Source organism: Lonchura striata, chromosome 8, assembly GCF_046129695.1.
Source record: "Lonchura striata isolate bLonStr1 chromosome 8, bLonStr1.mat, whole genome shotgun sequence".
In the NCBI taxonomy this organism is placed as follows: Eukaryota; Metazoa; Chordata; class Aves; order Passeriformes; family Estrildidae; genus Lonchura; species Lonchura striata.
In genome coordinates this window covers 28,653,907-28,680,980 of record NC_134610.1, presented here as the reverse complement: position 1 = coordinate 28,680,980, position 27,074 = coordinate 28,653,907, and the positions used below count along the sequence as shown (strand labels likewise).

General features: G+C 38.1%; 1 protein-coding gene across 2 annotated transcripts in view; it reads right to left on the bottom strand.

Moving 5' to 3' along the window:
• HECW2 (HECT, C2 and WW domain containing E3 ubiquitin protein ligase 2) overlaps window positions 1-27,074 on the bottom strand; it is a 149,503-nt gene that overhangs the window by 13,747 nt on the left and 108,682 nt on the right. For both annotated transcript variants that reach the window (XM_021555393.3, XM_021555392.3), the window contains exons 15-28: window positions 26,444-26,578; window positions 23,576-23,678; window positions 22,463-22,559; window positions 18,867-18,950; window positions 16,955-17,064; window positions 13,404-13,524; window positions 11,275-11,388; window positions 7,541-7,693; window positions 5,411-5,509; window positions 4,118-4,247; window positions 3,379-3,525; window positions 2,860-2,974; window positions 2,010-2,095; window positions 516-628 (exon numbers count right to left, since the gene is read on the bottom strand). In XM_021555393.3, the coding sequence (XP_021411068.2) occupies window positions 516-628; window positions 2,010-2,095; window positions 2,860-2,974; window positions 3,379-3,525; window positions 4,118-4,247; window positions 5,411-5,509; window positions 7,541-7,693; window positions 11,275-11,388; window positions 13,404-13,524; window positions 16,955-17,064; window positions 18,867-18,950; window positions 22,463-22,559; window positions 23,576-23,678; window positions 26,444-26,578 (1,607 nt within the window). The remainder of the gene's footprint in view (window positions 1-515; window positions 629-2,009; window positions 2,096-2,859; window positions 2,975-3,378; window positions 3,526-4,117; window positions 4,248-5,410; window positions 5,510-7,540; window positions 7,694-11,274; window positions 11,389-13,403; window positions 13,525-16,954; window positions 17,065-18,866; window positions 18,951-22,462; window positions 22,560-23,575; window positions 23,679-26,443; window positions 26,579-27,074) is intronic.

The window sequence follows — 27,074 nt, the reverse complement described above, 5'->3', positions numbered from 1 at the left end:
ATGACTTCCTCCCACCTATTCTGCACTCACAATTTGCCTCTTCAGTATTTGTTAACATTCAACGTCAGACTAAGCATAAAAATTTTATCACTAAACTATACTATAAAGCCCATGTCCGATGCAAAAAATATGATAGTAGCTTTCAGTGAGACATAGTCACAAGAGCTATTTCATTTAAATTCATATTAATTTTTGCTCCTAAGTTGTGAACTGCATGTTCAGTAAGTAAATACTTGCATATTTAATAAAATCTAACAAAGAAAGTCAGAAGTAGCTATGTGAGAAAAACACAATATGGATGTCAGCCACAGTTACACTCCTTTGTCCACCTTAAGAGAACAAAACTGAGTTCAAACCAACATGGATGCATCAGACACTGCAACAACTGGAAAGGAAATCTGCATGTAAGGTGTATTTGTATATTCAGCTTGCTAATGTTTGTCAAACAGCTGATGTGCTACCCCAGAGAGTGGCACTGGGAAGCCACCGTGGCGTCAGAGCCCCCAGAGCTGTACCTTGGAAGAGCAGTGATCTTCCCCCACTTCTCCACGCAGAAGCGCCTGGGCCCGTTGCTGCCCCGGAGAGAGGCAAAGCCTTCATAGGGAATGCTGGACGTGCCTGTGACAAACTGCAGCACAAACACAGTCAGGACAGGGCTGGGGGACACTCAGCAGCACACCCACCACAGCCCAGACGCTTTTGGAAAAGCTTTTGCAAAGCAAGGAAATTCGTGAGGCACAAGCAATAAATGCTACTTTACATGGAAGCTAAGGGCACACAGACCATTTCCTGGCTGGGCCCTAAAAGAGGCAACTGAGCAGATTAATTTCCTCCAAAGGTTTTCTGCTGCATAAATACTGTAGAATAATACAGTATCAGTATCCAGTTACTCAGACTTAAGCCTAAGTGAGTTTTTTGCTGCCATTTCCTGCATTAAAAGGAATTAATGCAAGTAGTAATATCTGATGGCTTCATGCTATGCCCTTGTAGCTGCATGGATTTCCTTTGCTTTATAAACTGCAATTAACTACTGTATGAAAAGGACAAAATTCTGAAGGTTAGGTATGCCCACTGATGTTTGCTGAAATACTGACTGGTGAGCAGTTTTATTTACAACCTGTCATGAAGAGATCAAAGGTAGTTTTTGACAGATCAGAGACTACTTAATTTATAACAACCTGGATATTATAAAAACTTTTGACTAACAGATGTGAGAGGAGCATACAAGCAGACATTTCTGTCTCTCCATCAAATTAGATGTTCCACACTGCCTTTTTTACAGACTTTTAAAAAAAACCCAAACACATTCAAAAAAGAAAATTCTTCGTAATTCAGTGATCAGATAAAAATTCTTAATTGTTAAACCAGCAGATTTCATATTAGATCAATAACGTATGGTTTGCAGTGGAGGTTTGTCTGTTTCTTTACAGATAGGATAGATGTAGCCTGAACTTAAAAAATTTAACTCACTGGTAAACCCACATGTATAAATATTCTTCTATTGAAATATTTTGTCCTTCAGCAGCAGAGTGATTGGAACCTGCAGGTTTAGTGAAAATGGAGTTGGACTGACTTTAAGGTTTCCATCATTATTTTCTAATTTGAGGGTTTGAACTTCCATCTAAGCGTTCTCCTTCCTAAGCTGTATAAATACTATTAACATTTCTACCTAATGACATAACCAGTTACACAGTTTTCCTTTTCTATCTTTAGAAGTCTTAATGTACTTTTAATCAAACAATAGTAAAGGATTATTGACACCAGCCATTGTATCTTAAATGTACTTTTAAACTTAGAAATCTATGATAGCTGTGAGCTTCTGTCACTTGAAAACTTAGAAATCTATGATAGCTGTGAGCTTCTGTCACTTGAAATTATTACATATAGCTTCTGAATCAGGCTATTCCCACTAGTAAACATCACCATATTTTCCGGGTATCCTAAACCAGAATGGGGCTATTTTAGCATCAAATTTTAATTATTTTTTCACAGATCAGCTGATTTATTACCTGTAAAAGTCTTAGACGTTGTTCATTGTTGAACCTTTCCACAGCAGCCCAGAACCACCGAATTACAATGTGATTGTCATGATAACCTGTTAAAACAACAAGAGCCTTTATACTTTCAGGTGCTATGAAAGTGGTTGGGGGAATAGTTAGTAAGCTTTTCCTGGTTTGGCCCTAGTCACAATAATGCCATATTCTTTACCCAATTGCATCAAAAGGCAGAAGGTGAGAGAGAAACACTCCTAGAATGCTTAAAAAACCAAAAGGTAGAGAATGAATGTACTATGACAAAAAGAATTGAGATCCCTTGTGCAATCATTTCTTCCATTAATCAATCACAGACAGGAATGCTAATTCTTGAAATATTCCAATACTGTCCTACTTATCTACCCAAAGCCACAAATGATGCTACAACCATCTCACAGTGTCTCACAGTTCCCAAATCTTCTGTTGTTCTCAAATTATTTCAACCACCAGCCTGCAGTCACTGTGATTGCTTCTAATTTCCTGTCAACATTGGGTATGTAAAAAAAAAGAGGAGCATCCAGCTACGAATGGCTACCATTTCCATTTCTCTCCCAGGTACCTCCCTGTGTGCAGCTGAGCATGGTACTTTCTGTGGAGAAGACTGTTCTGTCATGCTGTCTTGGCAAGAAGAGCCAGGAAAGAGCTGCAAGGGGATGCAACAAAGCAAACTAAAATGGAAAAATTACCTTCTCCTAACACTAACTTAACCAGAGAAGCTCAAAAGTTACTCTAAATGTATCTCATGGGATAGCTTTTTACTCTCTTGAAAACTAGGTAGATCCAGAGCCCTCGACACTCTCACTGAAAAAGTCAAAATTCAAGTTACCTCCTCTGTACTCTGTATTATTTCTCCAATCACTCAAGTCAATTTCTGCTGTTCCAGCTATAACCAGTTCCAGTTCTCTGGCATCAAATACAGACACCAGTCTTGCATCAACCACCTGTGAAAGGAAATAAAATGCATAGCAACATTTCTTCATGTATTGATTTGTGCCTCCCCATAAAGTCTGCTGCTAAGGTATTTACCAGGTATCATTCAGGTAATTCAGAATCCAGGTTTTGTCTTTTTAAACAAACAAGTCTCAGAGACCCAATGCAGAAACAGAGTAAGGATTCAATGCTAATCACACAGTGATCGAGAGTATTGTCCAGTGCAAAGTACATACATAACCACAGTCTTTATATAAATTACTAAAAAAAAAAAATTTTTCCCCCTCCCTTCCTCTTCCAATATCTGCAAGGGCACTTCTGATTATATTTGGGACCCCATATTTTGGAAATGTATACAAGGAGAAAAATATTTTGGAAGGAGAAAAAAAGTAAATTTAATTTTGGAGCTTTTTACCTCATAGAAACCACGAACCAGACTTTCTGTTTGTTGTACAACTCCTCTCTCAATTCTCCATTTCACCATTCTCTCGATATATTCTTTCTTGTTCTTTTCAGTGACTGGAATATTGGCACCTCCTGGTTTTAGTTCCCGTTCTGTGATCTTAGGACAAAAAATGACCAAGTGACAACACAGTTATTATACAGATAAAAGAAGGAATTGTAATAATTTAAATTTTTAAGCTGAAGTAATTCCTCAAAATCACTAACCAAGCCTGACTAGCAAACTGGATTATGTGAAGTAAGAGAACATACAAAAAAATTCTTTTTAAAAATAATATTTTAAATTCCATTTAGTCTGAAGAACCTTCATAATTAGATTTAAGAATAAGTTGAGAAGAAGAAACAATATTTACAATGACTAAAGCATTGAAGTTTTCTGAATAACACCTTAACAAAGGTGTTCTATTATCTTTGAATGGCAACTTTGCTACAATTAAATTCAGGCAAACTACTTCTAGCAAAGCAATCCTAAGTTCTGATATTTCAGATACTCTCCAGAAAATCTCCTTAACCAGAAAAATGTGTTTGACCAGTTACAAATATTAACTCCTCCTCAGATTTCGACATTGGTTTCACCAGCAGGAATGTTTTAAATACAAGTTCAAAGCAGCATGGAGGGACACTGTTCTTCTGTTCAAATAAATATTTATCTAGCAGCAGAATCCACCAAGGAAATGAAGAAACTTGCACACCTGCCCAAAAACTTCTTCATTTACAGTAAACGTGAGATCTAGGATATCGTGTATGTCATTGTCTTTCATCCATTGCAAGCTCTGGTGAAACTCCTCATCCAGATATTCCAAGTCACTCAGGTCACAGAGTCTGACAGAAGAAAGAAGAAGAAACACAAAAATACAGATGATGGCAGCAGCCTGTGCTCAGTAACTGAACTCAGACAAAACAGACTGTGAATGGGAGCCAAGAGAAACATCAATAAAGAGGACAACTGCAAATCTCTGTTTATTTGCCTGGTAACAGCAGTTATTGTATAACACAAAATAACTCTTTAAATATACAAAACTCCAGAATTTAATTTGAAGACACATTGCTTTTTAATGGTGAGTCTGCCCCGTATTTCCTGTGAAGCACATTTAGGAATTATGAAAATACATATATTGAAGAGATAAAGAATTCAAATAATAAATGAAACTTTAAGATTTTTTTAAAAAAACAAGCAGTGTCCTTTTTGTTTATGTAGCTATGCTGCCTCACCTCCATTATTTGTTGAACTGCTGAGATTTCCAGCTTACCACATACTTGCCATACTTTCCCTGACCTTTTCCTTCTTATTAAAATGATGCTGCTAGCATTTAAGCATTTTAAAAATATATGTGCAGTAGGAATGGATTAATTACTCCCCACTACTCGAACATGCAATGTTTTATAGGAAAAAAATGCTTCCAGACATCTCAAAACCAGCTTTCAAATAAAAAGTAAAGCACCTTAAGTTCATTAGGTCTTAGGTTCCAGACATGCTGAGCAAGCACAGCTCTCATTGTTTTAGCCAGAACAGAAGCAGTAGCTCTGGAAACTAAGTCTGAAGTCTATCAAAGTACAGCTTCTCAAAATGGAGACTGCCAACAATCAGTCTACCTCTGAGAATGGACAGTGCAGTCTAAGTTATGAAGTGATTCATATCCTATCCTGTGAGTCATTACATGACAAAGGAATAAGAACTCTATTAATATCTGGAATAAGCCCACAGCACTGCACTGTACATCTTCAAGTCTAAGAGTTTTTAGAAGAAACCTGATAACAGGGCTAAAACAAAACACAGGGTTCTCATACTGATCACAAACAACATTCTGAAGTAGTGGAAACAAGGAAATTTTTCAAAAAATTAATGGATTGATATCAGTTTATTAAATTAGAAATAATGGCCTGTCTCCTTTGTCAGTACAGCATCATAAATAATCCATACACAAAATGGCATCATTGATGGGGAAGGAACCAAACAAAAGAGGAGACAGAACAATTCTACTCACATTCGGAGGAGGGCTTTATAAAAGGGTCTTGTAAAAAAGGCATCCAGCAAATACTGATGTATTAGAGCAAGACCAAGAATTCGACCACTAAACCTGAACCTGGAAGAGAAAGAGTTACAGTCGTGATACTGAAACGTTGTGGTTGGTACACTGCTCTGTCATCAAAACTTGCATGTATTTCCAAACAACATTATTAAATCAGACAGCTGTATCTAAATTGTGGTATTTTTGTTTATTTCTTGGGTTTCTTTAACATTCTCAGTAAGGCTCAGGGAAAAAAATAATTTAAAAAGCAAGTCTGCAGGGTATCAGATACCCAAGTGATGACTGCTCAAAAATGTCAAATCTATATCTAACCCAATCAGCCCCTGCCAGAGCTGATTGGGTTAGAGCATTTTATAAATGCACTAGCTCCCAAAATGATAGTCACTGTCTATTTCTATTTCACATCCCTAGAGAATTAACTTATTTTCATGTTATAGAGAGGCCAAAGTCTCTTCTAATCTTTCCCAGCCTGACAGCTCATGCTGCCTGTCTTTCCTACTTACAGGGGCTCCTTGCTCCCTCTTCTGACTGTGGTTAAGGAGTTCTATGCATATTTTCACAAACAGTGCCAGAAAATTTTCCATGTATTTCAGTGTTCTCCAGCCCCATGTCAACAGGATCTAAATCTCCTTCTCTCAACTCTCTCTTGCTTCCCTTATTATCTTCATTTTGTTGGGTGTGTAAGGAGGAAATTTGCCAGGGTTGAGATCAAATGGCAGCAACCTTGAAATAGGAAGGTCTTTCCAAACATTCCCATGAAAATCAAGATCCATCGTGGAAACTCTTCCACAATTCTAGAACTGGATTAAAGTCTAGTGTTTGTTTTCAGAGTAAATGTTTCTTGAACTTTCTATTTATGTATCCTTTACAACATTTTTCTTGAAAAAATGGGGGTTTTATTATACCTGCTTGTACAATCTTTGCAAAATGAGGATGTGACTTGCAGAGCCTTCCCCTTTCTATGCATAAACTGCTTGTCATAGCTGCATTTTCTGAATTCCCCCTGGGGCTGTACAAAACCAGCACTCCCTGAAAGAGATAGGGGTCATGCCTCCTTCATTCCCCTGGTCTCTGGTCCAGCACTGCAGAAGCCAGGGATGAATAAAAACCACTGGCAGAACCTGCACAGCACCTAAGGGTTTTCTCTCACCTCTATGCCAGGCTCTTCTGCCTTTCCAATAGAGACCTGAAATACTGGAGTTCAACAGGCAGGTTGTTTCAAGTAACTGAATTGTCAACCAGTTAATTGTCTTTTCATTTGTAAAATTAGTAATGAGATTCCCCTCTAATACTCATTCTTCATAACTGGCTTTCAAAAAATAAGAACTCAGTGCATATATGTCCTACAGAGATGAGCAGTTGTCATTCTACTATTAATGTAATCCAACTACTTACACAGCAGAATTCTCTGTTAATAGTCACAGCACAGCTTTACAGATTTATGGTGAAGCCATGGCTTAAGTCAACTGAGGGTGATGTAAACTGGCTTAGAATTGTGAAAATAGTATTATGCAAAAATCCTTGATAACTGTTTTAGAAGCATGGCTGAATGTACAGATTGTTTCAAAGCTGTGTGATCAGCAGCTTCCCCCCTACCCCCAATTAAGATATCACCACAGATTTCCTTCCAATAGGTATGTTGGGGTTTTTCCACTTAGGAGATCTCTGTACTCTTTAGGAAGACTCAAACAAATTACATACAGTAAAATGTGCCTGAAACCTCCCTTCATCTCCTTCGCTGACAAAAAGTCAATGTGTTGTTATTTTTTCTTGTTTTTTTCTAATACACAAGAGGTTAATACTACTTTGATGAAATGACTACTAATGCACAAGAAATGCAAGGAGTTGTGTTGTGAGACAATCCCATGATACGTGTTCCAAATCATAATTTTGCTGACCTTGTGAGAAATAAGATCATTTAAAAACCACAAGAGAAACCAAAATCAAGGAAGTCTAAAGAAATGCTATTATTTTGCTGCTGATTAAAAAGATCAGATTCTGGTTTACATGTCTTGAGCAAATTTGAGCAGTTGTTCTACAAGTGGGAATAACAGAAAATGTATCTGAAAAGAAGAGAATTCTTACCACTCATGGTGATTGTCTACAAAAGCAGACATGGGACTTATTTGTACTGTGTAGGTATCGTTGGCTGAATATTCAAACAAACCATAATATGGATTGAAGAGCTCCCTGGACACCAGGAAAAAAAATTCTCTTGATGGTCCACTGTAGTCCAACCTTTAAAGAGAAACCTGACATTACTATGAAATAAGCGACTTTTTATTTTAAATCTAAATTCCTTATGCTATATTTTGATTAACATTTCGTAAGAATTTAACCAAAGCCCTTATCCGTGCAGATTGCCTAATGCAAAAGTATGTGGAACTCTCAAGGGACTGTTCTAAAATGGAATGGCTTGCAGGACTGGAATGAAGTTCTCCATGTGGGCTGCACTCAGAAAAAAGCTTTGGCTCCAGCTGTAGTGGCTTCTTTGCCACAGGAATATAACCAAATAATTGGGGCTGGCCAGGGAGGAGGAAAATCATGAAAAGAGCCAAAAACAGACTTATCTTCATCTGACAAATTAACAATGAAAATAAACAATGGTCATATTTTGTCTTTGCAGACTTGCAACCATAGGACAATTTGAGGGATAGTATTTCTATTTTCTCTAGCAATATAATCTGAGATTACTTCAGTGATTTATGTTTCTTGGTCTAAATTTTCTTGTCTGTCTTCCAAACTTAAGTGCATTTAAATGCCTTTTGGAGAGTGCACTTCCTTTGTTGGGTTCTTTTATTTGTTGTTTTCTTCTTTTTTTCCCCCTATTTCAAGATTCCAGTACTAATGAATCTAAATAACCTCTTCTTCCTGAATGATAAACAAACTCATTGCTGACAATGCATTGAGACTGAATTGTGACATTATTTCGCAGGTCACCAGTGAAATGAGTTAGGTATGATGTTAATGCTCTATTAGAGTTGGAAAGCAGAAATCTAGGAGTTTTCCAGCAGGGAGCAGAGGTTTCTTATAACCCTAAGAAATATACAGAAATATACATCTTTTATAGATAAAAGATTTAATAATTGACTCAAGTATTAAGACAATGTATAGGCAGAAGTACCACGGAGAAGGTCAGCTTTCACAAAGAACTCCTGCTACCATGTTTTGGCTCATGAACTTTTACAGAAGACAACCACAAATGAGAGTTGTTTTTGAGGATGAAGTTGTCAGGAAAGTAAAGGCTAGGAGCCATTATCAAGCTGAGGACAAACCGTCTTTCCTCAACTGAATAAAAAACATTTTCCCTTCAGTCACTTGGAAGCATTTCACTTCTGTTAAGCTTCAGCAGTGAAGTACTGAAACAGATCCTTACCCTGGCAAGAAGGGGTAGATTCCATCAACAAATTAGAGAAAAAAATTACAAAATGGTTTGATACCATGGGCAACTGTTGGATCTTCATCTTGGCAGGATCAAGTAAAGGGTCATCTGCAAGACTCTTGCAAACTTCTGGGATAATCAGACACACTAAGAAATCCTGAGTGTACTTGACTATCAGCCATTTCATACAGCTCCCTCTGTACGCAGTTACTGTGAGTCATGTTAAATAAATCAATCAGGAGAGTCCTGCACTGCCAGTCAGATTTATCCTACAATTAAAGGCTTGGCACAAGGGTGAGAAAACTTCATACAAGAGGTATGCAACCACACAACAGCTGCAACTGTGGGGCATTTGGATATTCAGGAGTAATATGTTGTTGGCAACATGACTCATGTCTCCTAGGAAGCACCATTAATACTTCAGATTTACCACTCTTAAATGCAAAGCAGCTTCTCCTGGTAGTTCAAAGAACTCAGGAAAAACAAGGAACCATATTTTTTCTATCTAAATTTTCATAATATATTACCAAAATGAATGAGCGTACAAAAAACATTAAATGAGCATCACAATTGATGAGTATAGAAACTGAAGATTTGAGGAAGATACTCATTATGAGACTTATGACAGAAATCACTTGAACAATAACCATGTCTGAGTTGCCCCACTTACTATTTTATATACTAATAAATCAATAGTTACTAGAATGTTCTATTATGCAAGTATTTCCTTACCCATTACTTTAATGACTTCTATCTCTTTACCAAGAGGAAAAGAAATGCAAAAGCAAACTCCTACTTACACTCTTAGAAAAGGAGGAACAGATAGGAAACAATTAACTTTCAGTATTCCTCCTCTCCTCCACCCTGACCTGTCTTTCTTCACCTGGCGAAATGAGTACTTGGATGTGGCACATATCCTTGCACCATCTCTGATGAAACAATACTGTTTGCACACATCCTTTCTACATTAAAAATACAGATGTGTAAATAAAGGACTGATGACATTTTAATTTGACTTTGCTCCTAATTAACTGATTCTTTTCCATTAAAGCTAGATTATCATGTAAGATGGATATAACAGGGACAGGAGACGTCACTCCCATTTCCAGGTCACTCTTCATGTTGCTGAGTGTTGAAATGCAAAAGTGTGACATCTGACGGTATATCTGGATCAATCTCTATCTCATGTATGATTTTAAAAAATTCCCTTTCATTTTTAAATCTGATTTGAGGCTGTAGCTATGAAAGTAAAGCCTGGTAGGAGTTGTGTAAAACAGGCCTGGCTCGGCATCCCCACCCTCCTTTGTCAATACAGCATAATCTCATTGTGCACCAGCCTTGCCATTCCAGTTCTGAGTTTTTCCTCAGACAGCATGGTGATCTTATTTATATGAACAAGTCCACACTTGGCTCTCAGCTGTAAACATTCTTTATTTTAAGACTTCACTGGGTCTTTATTAACACTAAGTGCTTCAGGGTGAACTTTAAACAAACAGCAGGATTTAGAGGTTTTCAAAGACATATTAATTTTATCTAATCTTGTAGGAGATGTTTCTATTACAACTTTGCATTTTAAAGCCTCACACATTGCATGGCAATAGCCCACACTACAGCATTCCAAAGCTGTGCTGCAGTTTCCTGAATATCATGGAATAAAAATTTGAATGTTTAGAAACATTTATGAACCATTTCAACAACAGACAAGTGGGCTTAAGACCTGCCAAAGGGGGCACAAATCAAGAGACAAAAGCAGCAAATAGTACATTGTTTCAGTTTCACTTGCACAGGAAATCTAACCACATCTTGCTATGCAGAGCACATCTCACAACCTGTAAGACATTAGACTTCCATTAGACACAGATTGAGCATTCTCTGAATCTGACTTTGAAGTGTGGGGAATATTTGGGTTTTTTTAACAACTGGCTACAGCCCAGTTGCTTTAATTTGTGATGTAGGCCCTGGCCTAGAGAGGCAGTGAGCATCTCCTGTAGCACTAAGGGCTTTCTGCTCCCATTGCCTCAGACAGGAGCTAAATCAAGGACTGAGCCCATAGCCTACTCTGAAAGCACGCTCCATCCAACAGACGACAGCTGTCTTTTGGTAAGCCCTGGAGACCCAACAGCACAGAGAGAAAAGAAATATGAGTAACACAAGAAAGTTGTTTGGCTTTTAATTTGCTTTCCCAGCAACATTCTGAAACACATACCAACTACTGGGAAAATTCACATAAGCATTCACATACTTCTGCAAAGGCAGGATATGTTACATTGCAAAATGTTTAAGAAGCCATCTTGAACAGCTGTATGCTCTAGGCTTGTGTATGTGGCATTTCCTAACCACAGTCCTTCCTCTTTTCACTCTAGACAACAAGTTTGGTGAGAGAGGAGCTGCAAGACACTGTGTTCTCAGACCACAAATACTTCCCTCTTCTACTCACCCTTCTTCCCCAACAAACGTGACATAGAGTTTATTTCTCTGCAGGTCTTTTCTCGAGTAGCCCATGATCTGGTTAAAGGCATCCTCTAATAAGTGATCTCTCCTGATGATTAATCTGAAAGGCAAAATTATTTTGAAACAGCAATTTGTGAACATAAGCCACATTTGGAAACATCTATTTAGACAGAAGGATAGTAGCCAGGGTGATTTCAGAGATACCTGTTTCTGCTGGATAATGTTATTCATATCAGAAAGCTCCTGTTCTCCTCCAATGCTCTCTCTTTTGTTTCAATAAAATGTCCTTTGTACAAAGAGCAGTAGTTTTGTTTTGTCTACCTAGTTTTTCCTTAAATTAAGGTCTTAAGCAGAAAGGTCCTAAAGCTGGCCTCTTAAAGTCTGAAATCCTTTTGTAAAGCTGGGCCCCTAAGTGAGTTTAACTGCGAGTAAGAGTCTCATCTTTCCCATAAAAATCAATCTCTTAACATAGAAAAAGATAAAACCATGGAAAATCACAGAATGATAAACCCAGAAACACACATCCCTACATTATCCTTGAGGGTGGGATGGTATAAGAAGGAATGGCAATTATTTGTACAAAACCCCACTGAAACATCATATGTGAAAACGCAATGTACCTTCTGAAAGAAAAATTGTGAAAATGAGGAAGTGTCATAAAGATCTAAAATACAAGGTGAAAGAACCCTCCTTAAACATTTTATTCTCTGCCAAAATAATGTGTTTAATTAGCTTCCTGAAACTTCACTTGATCTATATTCAAATACTGCCTGTTGTGTGTGCCCATCAGACTGCAGCTGCCTGCAGGAAGGCAGCCGAAGCCACCCCAGTCTCCTGCAAAGTCCCTCTGGCCCTGCAGAGCTCAGTGACTGCACTGAGCCATCCTGCAGAGGACATGCAAGGGGAGAGCCCAGGAACTGAGCAGGCACCTGGACAACAAGAGGATCCAGGCAGCAGTGGAGCTGTGCTGGGCCCTGCTTTGAACAGGTCAGTGCTGTTGGCTGGGAAAGCAACCCAGAGAAAACTTCTGTTCACATGTCCAACTACAGCTTAAAAATCTACAGTGTGATGGCAAATAGGTCAGGGAAGAAAGGACAGGGAAAAAGGGTGTAAGAAATGGAACAGATTACTACAGGGAGCAAATGTTCCCCACCAGCTATTGCCCCAAGCATTCAGGACAAAGCTTTCACAGATAAGGCTTTAACTGTTTTTGATTTCATTATATTCTAGACAGACATTGCTCAACCTTTGCCTCTTAAGACTTGTCTAAACAATAACTTTTGTTATGTTAAATGGTTTTAACTCCATTTCAGTTTTGCAAAACTTGTAACAAGCTCACATGAATGAAGTCCAAGCTCCGCACAGATTTCGGCAAAATAAGAGAAGTGACTGGCCGAAAGAAATTTTAAAAAAATAGAAAATCCCATTTTTATAATAGAGGAAATGATTAAATCATGTTCTAGGGCCTCATGGCTATGAGTTTGATAACTGGCACAAGACTTGGTAATTTAAAAAATTTTGAAAGTATCTTGTGAGAACAATTATTATATGTAACAGCACATAATCACATGATTGGCAAATAAATGAAGGAGGGAAGACCTCACTCCAAATACTCTACAATTCAGAGTGCTAAAATAAAAATATTAGCAGTGTTTTAAGGCAATCCTTAGAATTTAGTAACAGTTAATGTATGAATCCTCTTTACTAAACAGGACTGTAGTATCAGGACGGGTAATGGTGTACAAAGATATGCCAATCTAATTTTTTTTTAGTGGAGAAAGATATGAGAAAATATAACTGTTTATATCATAATGGAAGAATTCAGATGCCTCCTGCTCTGCAGGCCTCTTCCCAAAGCTCTTTTTGGCACTGTATTGGTAGTATTGTCTGTACAAAAACATAGTTGGAGGAAGCACAGAGGTGCTCAGAACTTGCTGTATGCTCTGCTATGAATCCCATGCTGGCATTAAGTCTTTTGTTACAGGATTTATATTCCCAGAAATGCCTGGGTAACCATAACGTCTGCATTCCTTCTAACGGGAAGAAGCTTGCAGATGTGTGAGGCAAAGCAAGCTGCCTGAAAAGAAATCCAGTTTCACAAGATGCACAACGTACTTCAATTTCCCTGGGCCTTGTCCATATCCTTTAGTCTCCAACTTCCTGTAGAAGTTCCTCAACTTGGCTTCAAAATCTCTTTTGTATGGAGCTGGAGCTCGGGCATTGGCACGCTGAGTACCTGCAGGGAGCAACAGGCAAAGAATGAGCTGAGTGACACAAACTGATGGATGTCCCATCTGCTACTGGAAAGACTCCTTCATAGCAAAAGGTATGCATGCTATGTATTTGGTTTAGTCACCTTTATAAAGAGTAAAAGCTGCATATCTTCAAATCTGCTCTGCATCCAAGACTTTTTGGTTGCTCGCTTCCAATAGTATCATCTTTCAAAAGTAAATCTTAAAAGAGCAAATCCAGGTCAATGCAAAAGATGGATTTTAAAAACAACACAGCAACTAGAAAGACTTCTTGTTTTTCAAGTACACTTTGTTTTTCAAGTACCTTTAAAATAGTTCATATGATAAATGTTTTATTCTGGTTTTAATATTATCAGGAAAACAACAACTCAGAAATGAAGCAAAAACAGACTGGACTCTATTGCCCCTGTTGACTATGTCAAGAGGAAGAAGGAAAACATTTGGAAATTCCTTAGTGGAAGTTTTTCCCTGGGGAAATAACAAGGAAGAAAAATATAGGAAGAATAGAAAGAACACCAAGTTTGAGGAACTTCTAATCTGTGGCTGCAGAAACATACATGATGGTCAGGTAATTGAATTTAATTTTGACAAACTGTTTTTGAGAGTCAGTTTCTTGAAAGCAAGGAGAGATGAGAACTATACACCAAAAAAAGGCCTACCCTACAACTGCATGTACAAGTTCAGTATATACAAATTAGGTGTTTAGTCTCATCTGTTCTGAAAATGGCCATCATTAGGACTTCCACTGCCTTCCTGGATAAATGATTTCCACTGATTTGATTGCGAGGCAGGGTGCCAAGGAGGCAGTTAAACTCCTTCCCTGAGTGGTTGTGTAGACATCCCACACAAAAAATTCAGAGGATGTTTAAAAGTACACGTAAGTTCCCAAATACTTCTCTGGATCTAGTGGTCACCTGTAATGCACTGATAGCACAAATGAACAGTTTAGCAGCACTTTTCTGCACAGTTCTGGCTTTTAACTCAGTTCCTCATGCAAGTTTGCTTTTGGCTCCCTGCATGAAACGAAGCCAATCCAGAAACACTGCTGCTGCTGTGGGGGAAGGCATGGGAACGCAAAGTTTCAGGTAATAAGAGAGGAGGTGCATCCGTTCAGCCTGTGGGCAGAGCCAGGGGAAGGAGAGCAGCCACAAAGCCCATGGGTCTGACGGAAAAGGCGACAGCACATCCTGCGGAAGTGGGGGCTGGAAGGAGCTGCAGAGTCTATCTCTGCAAGGATCAGAGAGAGCCTGTGAGCTCACCACCAACGCTGAACGCCATTTAGCAGGTCTTTAAAAGACCTGTCTGACCAGAAAGACACTTGGCACTTGTTCCAGGCTGAAGCGAAGTGTGGGAGGAATAGTAAATATCATGGAACCTGCAGGGCTCCAAAGGGAACTCGAAGGATCCCTCTGGCAAAACAGATCGTGGTCACTGATTCATTTATAGTGGTTTTTCTCTTTTACTGAGAGCACCAAGAGCTTCTAAACGTACACTCGGCTGAAATCTCCTAAAACTTACAGAAACATAAACAAGCCTTTTAACTATTGGCCTTTTCCCTCTCTTGTTTGTTTTGCTTTGGGTCAAACTATGTACAAAAATGCAGTCACCAGAAAAAGGCAACAAAAATGTACTTTAATGTTAACCCCTAAGGAAGTTGGATTTTTTTTTGAAGGGTACCACAAAACTTGAATCTGATAACACATTACTTCATGGTTCAGAGATTAGCATCATAATATTCTGTCAGCACATGACAAGTCCTCACTGCAAATCAGATGCATATGCCAAGAAATTCCTGGGCAATTATAGTGATTACTTCCGCCTTGGGAACAAAAGATGTTAATGGAAGAGCTAAAAACCACCAGTGATGTGATAATCATACTTGATTTTCAAAGAGGTTATATGCTAAAGCAGATATAAAGAGAAGCTTCATGACTATTCATCTTTTCCAAAACAGAAAGTACAAGTGATTGTGGCTGATCTGAACAATGGATCCTTAACACCCCACCTCGTGCAGTGCAGCACAGCCAGCTTAGCTGACGAGAAAACACAGAGCCTCCATAGAAATATGGGCTATTTACAATTTCTCATCAAAAAGTCATTTGTACACCAACACAAACGTGCATGCTTGCAGACTGACAGGGAGGTTCAATGGTCTCTCTATATTTTTCTATGTGCCAGAAGAGAGATTACAATTTTAGGGAGAATGAGACTAAACCTATCACTGTTCATTCTCTACTATTTACTGCTATTGTGAATAAATGAGGATATCACACGTTAAAAATTGAGTGTATTTTGTAATTACTTTGTTGGAAGGAAGCTATGCCCAGCATGCTTTGGTGCATATACCAGTGATTAAGAAATCTTAACCCTGGAAGCCAAAACTGGTTTTATTTATAAAAGACTGCCAGGTTTGCAGTTGGAAGTAAGATGCATACATGCAGATCATTCCCTTCTTTTCAATAAAGGGAAACAATTGTATCTAAACCATATGCATACTGCAAGTATTGATAAATGTGCATATTGTATTTCACTGCTTCGCAGAATGCCATAAGATCATTAAAGTCTTCAGACAGTTTCTTCAGAGAGATCTTACAGAGGTCCTTTGTCCAACAGCAAGAAAAGCTACCACATGTTTATGAATGCATTTAATCTGATTCTATAAAAAGGCAAACCTTTTGTTATCGTGGACTGGGAAATGCCCATGAAAATCACAGATCTTTTTTCTGATAAAAACTTCTTGCTGTCTGGAAATACCTAGAGCTGCTTACACCCTAAATGTTCTCTATTTATCTATACTTTTGTTATCAAATTTGTAGAAACCCCCTTAAGGCACTTCTGATTTGTATATCTATTATCTTGAGGAAACTAAACATAGCAACAACTATCAACATGGCTTTCAAATGGAACTTGTCATACTTGGATTAATTTAGTTCTGATCTGCAACTCAGAATCTGAAATATCAGTTTCCTTCCATTCTGACATGAATATTCAGGCAGCTGCAGTATGCTATGCTTTGAACTCATGTTAAAGTATAACAAGCTGGCTTTTAGTCAGAAAATTGTCCCTTGTTGCCCCACAGCTCCATTACATTGCCATTTTAATGTACAGGTATTAGATCCATGTTTTTAATTCTCCAGGCATCAAGATGCTGGCATGAGCAGTCACTTAGCTTGTTTCAAATCAGTGAGAAACAAGTCTGCATGCTTTTTTGTAAGTCAGAACAAAATCACAACCCCTGAAGTTGCAATACACCCAGTAAAGCATCTTGTGGGCCCAAGGCAAAGGTTCAAGTCTGACAGTCAAATGCAGTTGTACTTTTTGACTTTGCTCAAAAATAGCTCTAGATCTTTGTCTTAGCAAGGATGAGAAGTGGGTTCATGCAGCCCCTGCAGAAGCTTTGCCTGAGCAACTTACCTGGAGAATTCTGAGGTGAAGACACCGGCGAGCCTCGCGGGGACTGGCAATAACTAGGATGAAGTAAGGCATGTGGCGGCACATATGACATTATTTCCTCTTCAAACAAGCTGGCAAAAAGAAGAAAGAACACATTTATTTGAATAAATGGCAGGTTTCACTTTCTAGGGATAAATCTCTAGTTATTAGCCTGCTTTCTTTGGAAGTCACTTACCTATTTCCACTGTGCACACTTAGAGTGCTACGAAATATTTTATTGCCATTTCCTCAAGCAGATTTTGAAAGTACTGGGAAGCAGTAACTGCCATATGGGTATTTGTTCTCAAGGTTAAAATATAGTTAATCAGCCTTGAAAATTCATGGGCCTCCCTCTTTTTTTTTTTTTTTTTTTTTTTTTTTAATGTTCTCATTACAAAAGGATCAATAACTTTATTCAGAAACATTCTAAACCTCCAGGATTAAGAGTCACATCTGAACTCATTAAGTATATTGACTGGTAAGCTTGTTAGCATAACATTTTATGTTTAGTAACACTCCTGCTGAACCAGGTATCACATCTAGAGTGTTCAAGCTCATTTACATCATGCTTCATCTATTATTGATACACAAATTTTTAAGTGAAAAAACCCAAACATTTTGCAGCCTAATTACTGCATCTGTGTGTGTGTGTGTGCATGTATGCAAATATATATTAAAATTTTAGTCTTTTCCCAAATTTGACACAAGCAAATCCAAAAAGGGACAGAATATCTAATGTCAGAATGAATCTGGTATCAAAAGGTATTTTGAATGTGAAACATGACACAAATAAACTGTTGTGATAGTATGTAAAAATTACTTTCAAAAATTGAGCTATAGAAAGAACTGCAAGCCAGTCTTATACTACCCAATGCAATGAAAACAATGTTCAAATAAAAGATGTTTTTTACTAAGTCTGTTCACCAAACAAATATTTAGACTTTTTCTTACATGGACTTTTTTTAAATGGGTCCTTTCTGACAGTCCTTTTTGCAGTCATGGCCATGTGATTCTTTCCTCCAAATCACACATAAGAATCTTAAAAAGTTCTTTAAGGAACAATATTTACATTTCAAAAAGGCCCAAAGACAGATTTAAAATGACATTTTTTTAGTAGCTGTAATAATTTGGAGATTTAGCAACCAGAAAGGATTATCAATATGCAACCTGGCCTCTAAATACAACTACCAATGTCAATTCTATTTCACTAGATTCAATCTTAAACGTATCTGTGAATTTCTTGATGCAATTTTACAGTGGATGAGAGCACAGTATCAAGACAAAAGGGTTTAATTTTAGCAAAAAATCTGCCTGATTTTCAGTAATAGCTTAAATGAAAACTACTAAAGAATCAGCTTCCCATTTCCTGAAGTCTGTAAGAATATTTCCTTTACTAAAGGGGACAATGCTTGACAGCACAGTGAAGAGACAAGAGAGACATTAAGTAATAAAAACACCTCTCAAGTATGAAGTATGTGCCTTTACAAACCGGACCTTCCCAAAGCACAGAACTAAACAGATGCAGTCTAAAAGTAGCACAAGGCACATCGTTGAATAAAGGTCTGAGCTGTACCACCTTTCTAAGCATCAGGGCTGGATGCAACAGGACAGTTAAAAGTGGTCTGGGCAAACCCACATAAATCACAAGCACAGTACTCTTGCACTTGCCTTTCATATTCCGTTGTCCTATGAAAAGTGTGACCTTCAACTACCATCTAGAATTGAACATGATGAAAATAAAACCTGAACCTTGAGCTGTAGTTCTCCCAACTGCAAGTCCAGGGACTGAAGGGGAAACGACTGGGTGACACCATCAGCACACACTGCTCCCTGAAAGCTCCTGAGCAGCTGCCACAGAGCGTTCCACATGTGCAAGGGCAGCAGCAGTGCCTACCTGAGTAACATGACAAGGTCTGCATCACTGGATAAACGCACCAGCCCAGGTGTTCCCTCTGTCCGGATGAACTGGATCTTCTCCCTGTACAAGCAAAAAAAGGCTTTAAAAAACCTTTTGCAAATAAGGCATCAATGTGTACCACAGCAACAAGTACAGAGTATATCAGAAATCTCTGAGTTATGGTTTTCCCTATTTTTTTTCCCTACCACACCAAATCCATGTGAGCAGTAAAATATTGTTCTGAGGAAGGATGCTCCCGTTGCCCTAATCTCTTCAATGCTCATGTGCTCATGCTATTGGCAGATAGAACAGTCACCCAAAGAGTTTAAAAAAAAAAAACAACAAAAAATCAATCCCTCAAATTCACTTTCCAGTCCATGTCTCTGAATTCAAATTAGGAGGCTGAAACCTGTAAGAGGACATTCCTACTGCTAAAGTGAACTCTTTAAAGAGTTCGCTGTCTCTTCTGAATCTCTGTACAAATGCAAGCCATACATTACAATGTGTACTCATGATTTTAAAGCCAATGTTTTCATACCACACTGCACTTAATATATCTGACAGTAAAAAAACTGGCAGGTATTATTTCTGCATTATTTCTCCCCTTTATTTCATCTAAGCACACATCCTTTCTCCTAGACCCAGTCTGGTCACTGTTGTGGAATCTACACATCCTAAGTTCTGAGCATGGTAACACACATAATTTTAGGATATATATTGAATATAATTCCTTGGATTCCTATTCTTTTTCTCTGCTGAGCCTTTCATCGCATTCTGAAATACAAGTACATCCTTCAGCTTTTTTCTTTATCAGTATAATAGTCCAGTAGAGACAAATTATAATTTGGCTTTACACTTCTGGAGGAAAAGAAAACAAGAACCAAACCTATGTAGTAAAACCTGCCCCAAATCTAAAGGAGAAAACTCCCAAACAAACAGAAAAGTAAAGATCAGCAGCACTAGCTCAGCACACAGGTCTGTCTACCCCTTATCCTATTACCAGCAGTGACAAGAAGTTAAAAATCACTCCATACAATTGACAGGGCAGGGATATCTGGACACTTCCAGGGCCCACTTAACATTGGTGTCCAAATAGCAAGGCTGGAGGAAATAAATGGTTGATTACAAAATATATCTTAGCATTCAGTTGGCAGCAACACCAGAAACCAGAAGGACTTTTTCTGGGTAAACTAACATATGCAGCCTTCCAAATGAATGCAATCCATGATTTCCTGGGGTTACCAGCAAGAGTTGTGATTTCAGTGGTATTTCTTTAATATATATGCTTTTTACATTCCATTAAGATATAAATTGTATTTAATGTATAACAGGTGCCTTTGCCTGAAGCCCTTTGCATTATTTAGCAGCCTCTCAGATCTACCTGCAGTGGCTTGGAAGAAGATTTAATCTTGGCAACATGCATAATAAAGATATGGTAAGTATAATGTTCTTACTCCACCATGAGACCTCTGAACAGCAAATTTATATATGTAGTATACTTTCATTTTATATTTTAATAGACTCTCAACTTCTTAGCTCTTCTTTCTTTAAGGGAATGAGAAATTATTTTAGACAGAAAATGTCAGAGATCTTTTCAAATTATCTTTGTCCTCTTCCACTGGCCAAATACTAATTTTCCTCCTCACCTATGCAATAATTACAATAATATTAATAAGAATAATATTTTATATCATTGTAATTTCACTTCAACTGCACCGAGGTCCTAAAAGGAAGAGATTACTGGCAGTTATACTAATCACCGAAAAAAAAAAATACACTAAGAATTTATACTGTAGGATTTTAGTTAGGTCTTAATTTATCAGGTCTTACAGCAGTGTCATGGAGTTGTTTAGTATCACAATGTGTCATATAGACATAGATTCCAATAATTTGCTAATCATGGTCTTAAAACACTAACAAGGAAAAACAAAACTGAGATCTTTATACAAACTAAAATGTTACTGAAGCATCATTTTTAGAAGGATATAAGAGAGGAATAATGGAAGGTAAGATAATTTACATTAATCAAATTACTAACTTCAAATACTAAAATTAGAATGGAACCATTCAGCTTAGAAGAATTGCTTTTTAGACCAATCATATTCAATGTAAAATAAAACTGTGTTCATTAAAATCCCCAATCATTCTGCTGAAGAAAGTCAATTAAGGCATATATCTTCAGTCTCCTTCCAAAGTAAATGTACAGAAGGACATATACTCTCAAATAAATTAGGAGGTACAGAAAACAGTATCTTTTATCCTCTGATCTTTCATTTTTAACCTGAAATCCATCTTTTCTTGAGAACGTCTCAGTTTGAGGGAAATTATCAATGTGTAATCAGGAGGCAAGGTTCAACTAGAAGCAGAATCGGGGAATACCAACAAGCCTTGTGAGCAATTTGAACTCTAATTTGTTAAAAAAACCCACAACACACATGAAGAAAATTACACCAACTGCTATCAGACTGAAGGAAATCAAGCACCCTGAGAAAAAGAATATGAAGCAATAAAGCTACAAGCAATCAGAAATTGTTTGTATACTACATCCCAGCAGATTTCAAACCAAGCCTGGTGGAAAAACTTGCCTGCAGTGATATGGGCACAAGTGTTTTGACATGCTGAGAACTGTAGATTTCTGCTGTATTTTCTAGAGAGCTTGTATTCTGCTAGTATGTTGTTTCAGGTTTAGCAGCTAGGATTTCTTTAGAAGGTAAACCACATCTTTAACACAGAAGTCACATCACAAAACTTGTTATATGACACATGGGGAAACTGCAAAACAGGGCAGCTTGTTGAATTTTGAGAACTTGAAGGACACAGAGGAAAAGGGATCAGTAAGTAACACAGAACAGAAGAAAAATGAGTACCAGTGCTGGTTGCCATGCCAGCCAGTGTGGGTAGGTCTCTGGAACACAGCACTGCACAGGACAGGCTGCCAACAATCAAACCAATCTTTGAAATGTAGTGTCCAAGGAAGACCAGGTACATTCATTTCAGTTCTGGTCACTACTATCCCAAGTTTCTGGCGTTTCCATTTTGAAGTCTAAACATATGAGGGAATTACAACAACCACACAACAGAGATTATCCTTCCTCAGATCTTGCTGCACTGTGCAAAAATCTGTAGATATTCCATCTTGTAAATTTTGGAGAGACATCAAAAATTCTGATTGATATAAGATTAGCTCCAGACGTCATGAGGTCGGGACAGCATTTTTCTAAATGTGCTTTGCAAAGATAAGGACAAATCCAAATGCCATTCTGCCTCATGCTCCCAGCTGAATGAATGAGCACATTTGCTGTGCCATCCAGCTGTCTTGGCACATTAGGAAGACATCAGCAGATCTCTTACGCCAGTTGTTCCAAACATTTTCTTGTAGGTACCTTTATTTGATAAAATTTGTTTGCATCAACCTTGTTATAGTAAGCTGTTACACAGAAATACAGTAAACAACTATTTCCCACAGCTTTATGAATATGTTTGAATGTATCAGAAGTCTGCAATCTGTTATGTTCCACTGTTAACTAATGAAGGTAGCTAATTGTAATTAACATTACTGAAATGGGAATAGCAAACTTCACTAATTTTCTTACCTGAGTGAATGATTCCTGGTAAGATCTGGTTGGCGCTCTTGTAGAATTTCAAAGATATTGGGCTGCCGCAAAAATGCAACTATCTTGTCATTGTAAGCTGAAAATATTAACAAAAATATCATGCTGAAACAAGGAGATCCCAAAACAAAGGATGCCATTCCTTTTGAGTCTTCAACAATAATGACTCACTTCATCTTCACAGTTTTAAGTTTAGAAGTATTGGGTTAATACTTTTGTATGTAAGGCTACCAATTCTATTGTCTTTTAAAGAACACACTTATGATTATGGGTCAAATCTCATTGTGACATATCCTGTCCACTGCTAACAGCTATAATTCTGTTAGCAATTTCTATTACATTTTAGCACTCACACTCTTAGCTAAGGTCAAACCAGAATATTTACTGTTAGTATAAAATTGCAGGGACCTTGGTTTTCACTGCATCTATTCTCACAAATTAAGCAGCCATTGGAAACACCCACATCAAATCCTCACTAATGGCTGAGCCTGTGAAGCATGCACACCATGTCCAAGGCAAGGGGGAGGATATAAATGGGCAGAAGTTTTCAAGTAAACACACCACAGTACAAAGAGCCAGTTAGAGTTAATCGGATTAATTTATCTTGACTTAGCACAATGTGACAGCTGTTAGATTTAACAAGCTACATTCTGTACATGGTGGCACAGAAGTCAGTAACTGTGTGTATGTAACTGAGAACAGAAGTTAAGCTAATGGCTAATTCCAAGCTGATTAACACTATCTGTAATCCTGCCAAAATAGATGCTCACAGGTTGTGGAAAAGAAAAGTTTAAAATCTCTGGGAATACATGAAGGCCAATTAGGACGCCATCTGACTCCCTGGCTTCGGTTCATCCTGTGAGCACACAGAGTATTTGAGCTAGGAAGGTAAAATACATCAGTTATTTAGTTCTGCACACTTCCAGCTCTGAAAGTTCCAACTGAACAGTGGGGAAATGCTGATGGACAGAATCAGGATCATAACACATGGCAACTTCTAGCCATCCCAAGTGAATGGAAACCCCAGCAGTGCACACAGCCATGACCCCTCAGTGATGGAAAACTCCTCTGAGCAGAGGCTGAATGCTGACGTACCCACTGGAACCACATCCTGGTACTGAGCTCTGCTGACTGTGTTAAATGTGCTGGATGGTCTTGGCAAAACTGGGGGTCCTGAATGACGGGAGTCCTCTCCAACCTGAAAATGTGCAAATAACCACAGTTAGTGTCTGTGCAAGCACAAGCACCTGGGTACAAAAAAGTGAGAATTTATACAGCTTAAAACCAAGCACGTATGTCAAGGCTTTGCTTGATCACTATCCCCAGTAACCACTGCAGCAGGAAGCAGCTGAGCTGTTAGGACAGGTACTAGCAAAACATTATTTATCACACTGGGTCCATTAACAGGAAGAATCAAAACTCATGCAAAATGTACTGCTATTTTTAAACAGTCCCATTCTGAAAAGAGACCAAAAAATTAAAACTGGGGTACCTTTTTTTGATTTTGTGATTTAATTTTGTATTTTGTTATTAATGGACATCTTTATCTATACTAAACATTCTGGAAACCAAATTTTGCTCCTTCATTAGCACCTCTGTTACCTCTGTGCATGAACGCAGTTTCTCTAAATTTGAAGTGGAAAAAAATTTGTGGCTGAAGCCTCAAAGAAGAATATAGAAGTGAGTTCACATTCAGACAAGTCAAACAAGCCCAAAATTGGTAAAAATATGGCTCCTGGAATAAGTCAGAAACACTATTCTGCTTTTCTTGTATTCACCTTCTGGACTTAAATAAACTACATGTGAACAATTTTTAGGGTAGAACCACAAAAAAAAATTGTTCTTAGAGGCATTTGTTATGTCAGGGCAATTCCTGCAGTTTACTGCATCATGAGGTTTCAGACATCTCTCGGGTATTCAGTATTTTATCTCTATAAAACATTTGGTCAACCTCTTTTTCATCCTGTTGGACCTTTTTGTTTACTTCTCCATTTATCTGCCTACATGTAATGGTTAGCATTTGAACTGCACTCCCAAGCTTCAAAGATCTATAAAAAATCTAACTGCAAAAGATCAAATAATTACAAAAGGGTGCTTCTGAATCCAGTCTCTGAAATCACAAAGCAGCAAAAGTCCCAAGATATCTCCCAAGAACTTTTTGCTCTCTCATAATATTCTTTCAGAAAAATGAAGAATTATTTCCTGTTAGGCAATGTGCTGGAAAAGGAATGCCATTATTATTAGCTCCAGCTTCACACTGTAGCTCAGCTTTAGCTAAAAAGGCATTCCTTACACTGGTTCATGTTTGCTTTAGAGCATCTCTCTATAAAAACTGGGTCAGTGGCTTCAAAACATCAAAGTTCATGGAAAGTTAAAGCCAAAGAAAGTATTTTGATTTTTTCTTCATTAAGTACTCATCTTTTTCAATAATGTATACAGCTCCTTTATGCAGTAGCTTAAAAATAGGAAAAAAAAATGCAAATATGCAATATGCAACACATAAGCCCTAAAGGGCAGAGAAAAAACTGGTGTTCAGGTTCATAATACATAAAAGAACATCATTGCATCATTAATCCTAGAATGTAATACTGTATTGAATTGCTATGTATGATATTCCTATCTGGAATTATACCTCAATTCAAGTTAAAATTGTAACAATATCAAGGAAACACTTCTAAAATTGCACATAGAAACATGGTTTAAGGAATTTCATGCATCTAGATGGAGTTTGAAATTCTGACAGGTAAGCATTTTTACTATGTATGTGCAATATATACAACGATTTCTTGTTGGATAAACTATACTTATTTTGCAGCATTGACAACTTCAGCAACGTGGTTGGCACAAATACCTGTTGTAAGTGCAGAGCTACTGGATGCTGCTTAAAGAAAGATAATTTGGGTGCATATTGGGTAAAGTCAAGAAAAAGAATTATTTCTGCTCTGCTACAAATCAATCACAACAGAAGTACTTTACCGCATTCAAGATCTAAATAGCTATATGAAGGCATATAGCTTCTTGTCTTATACACATCACCAAACGATGGAAAACGCTACTTAAAACCATTTGCAAAATATACCTGACACTGGAGGGGGGCTGACTAAGCCATGTTCACACAGGATGTGACAAGATATGAAGCCAGTGCTGTGGCACTTGCTGCAGCTCAGTGGAAGCCCTGTTAGAGAAGTGGCAGACAAGATTCATGTTTGCTCTGAAACAGAGGCCTGGCAGACCTTCATCTGCCACAAGACTGAGCTAAGAAAAGGATAAATCAGAGCTTTTCTCTTGTTATTCTGAATTGTATTATCTTTAATTCCTGGCATAGAATAGCCCTCTCCTGAAAACACAATTTAAAAATCTCCATACTATTGGCTGTAGGTTAAGTATAACTGAAGTCCAAGTCACTGCACATACACAAGGTTATAAGCATAAGGAAGTGACAACAGTATGAGGACTGCCAGTGAAAATGGTGCAAAAACAAAACAAAATAGTGTTTTCCATGTACTTCTGATCAGAAAGTACAGATGAAATACATATTCAAAGGATATAACAGTCTGATAAAGCTGTATGTGGTATGATTTTTTTACACTTCATGGGGAAGTTGCAGAACTAAATGTACAGTCACACATGCATCTTTTCCTCCCTCTTATTTTGCACAGTTACATATGAACACACTCAGCAGACACCATGCTAGACAACACACATTTTGTCAGTGAAAGGCTGGATACAGGAATCAGCAATCTGCAATCAGATGCTCTCCTGTGGTTAAGTGGGGTTACTGCGAATAAAAACTCATGTTTGATATTTTTCCTCTGAATTCATACATGCTAAAAGCAACAATGGCTAGCAGAAAATCTAATAAATGCTTAGAGATGACTGGTGCACTGTTAGAGAAGAATCATGCTCCTCCCCACAGAAAGAGGAGGGTGGTGCTCCCAGGGAGGAGGCCCAGACCCCACTCACCTCGCCAGCGCTGTGGCTGCGCTGCCGGGTCAGGTGCTGCCGATGGACCAGCGCACTGGTGGGCCTGCTGCTCTGCAGGGGCAGCCGCGGGTCGATGAACGTCGTGGTGCGCGAGTTGTGGTCAACAAAGAAAGCCTGCAGAAGGAAGACATCAGCGCTTTCTTTATGCATTATGTCTGAGGTTAATGTCTATTGGGGATCCAGGTTTCATTCCATCAGGTGGGGCTGTGGAAAGTCTGTTACTGCAGCTGCCATTTCCCTTCTGCAGAAGGAGGACAACGCTTTTCCATCCCACCCAAAGGGATGAATAGTTTAATGTCTTACTTTGTTCCTTTCTATAAAGTCCTTTGAAATTCTCATCTGACAAGCATCAGAAGTGGGAAGCTTTATTATGACTGTCAAGAAGAGAAGACTTGAATATTTAATAAAAGTAATCCTGGTGTATTCTCCTTTTCATTCCCTTATAAGCATCTAAAAAGGTGTCATTAAATGGCAAACCCATTACCTTTTGTGAAGTATTTACCATATAATTATGAACACAATTGGCTGTATGTATGTCAAGTGTATGCTTGCATCCAGTGATGAACTATGATTACAGACCAACAGGCATGTTTGCCATATTTCTGCTACA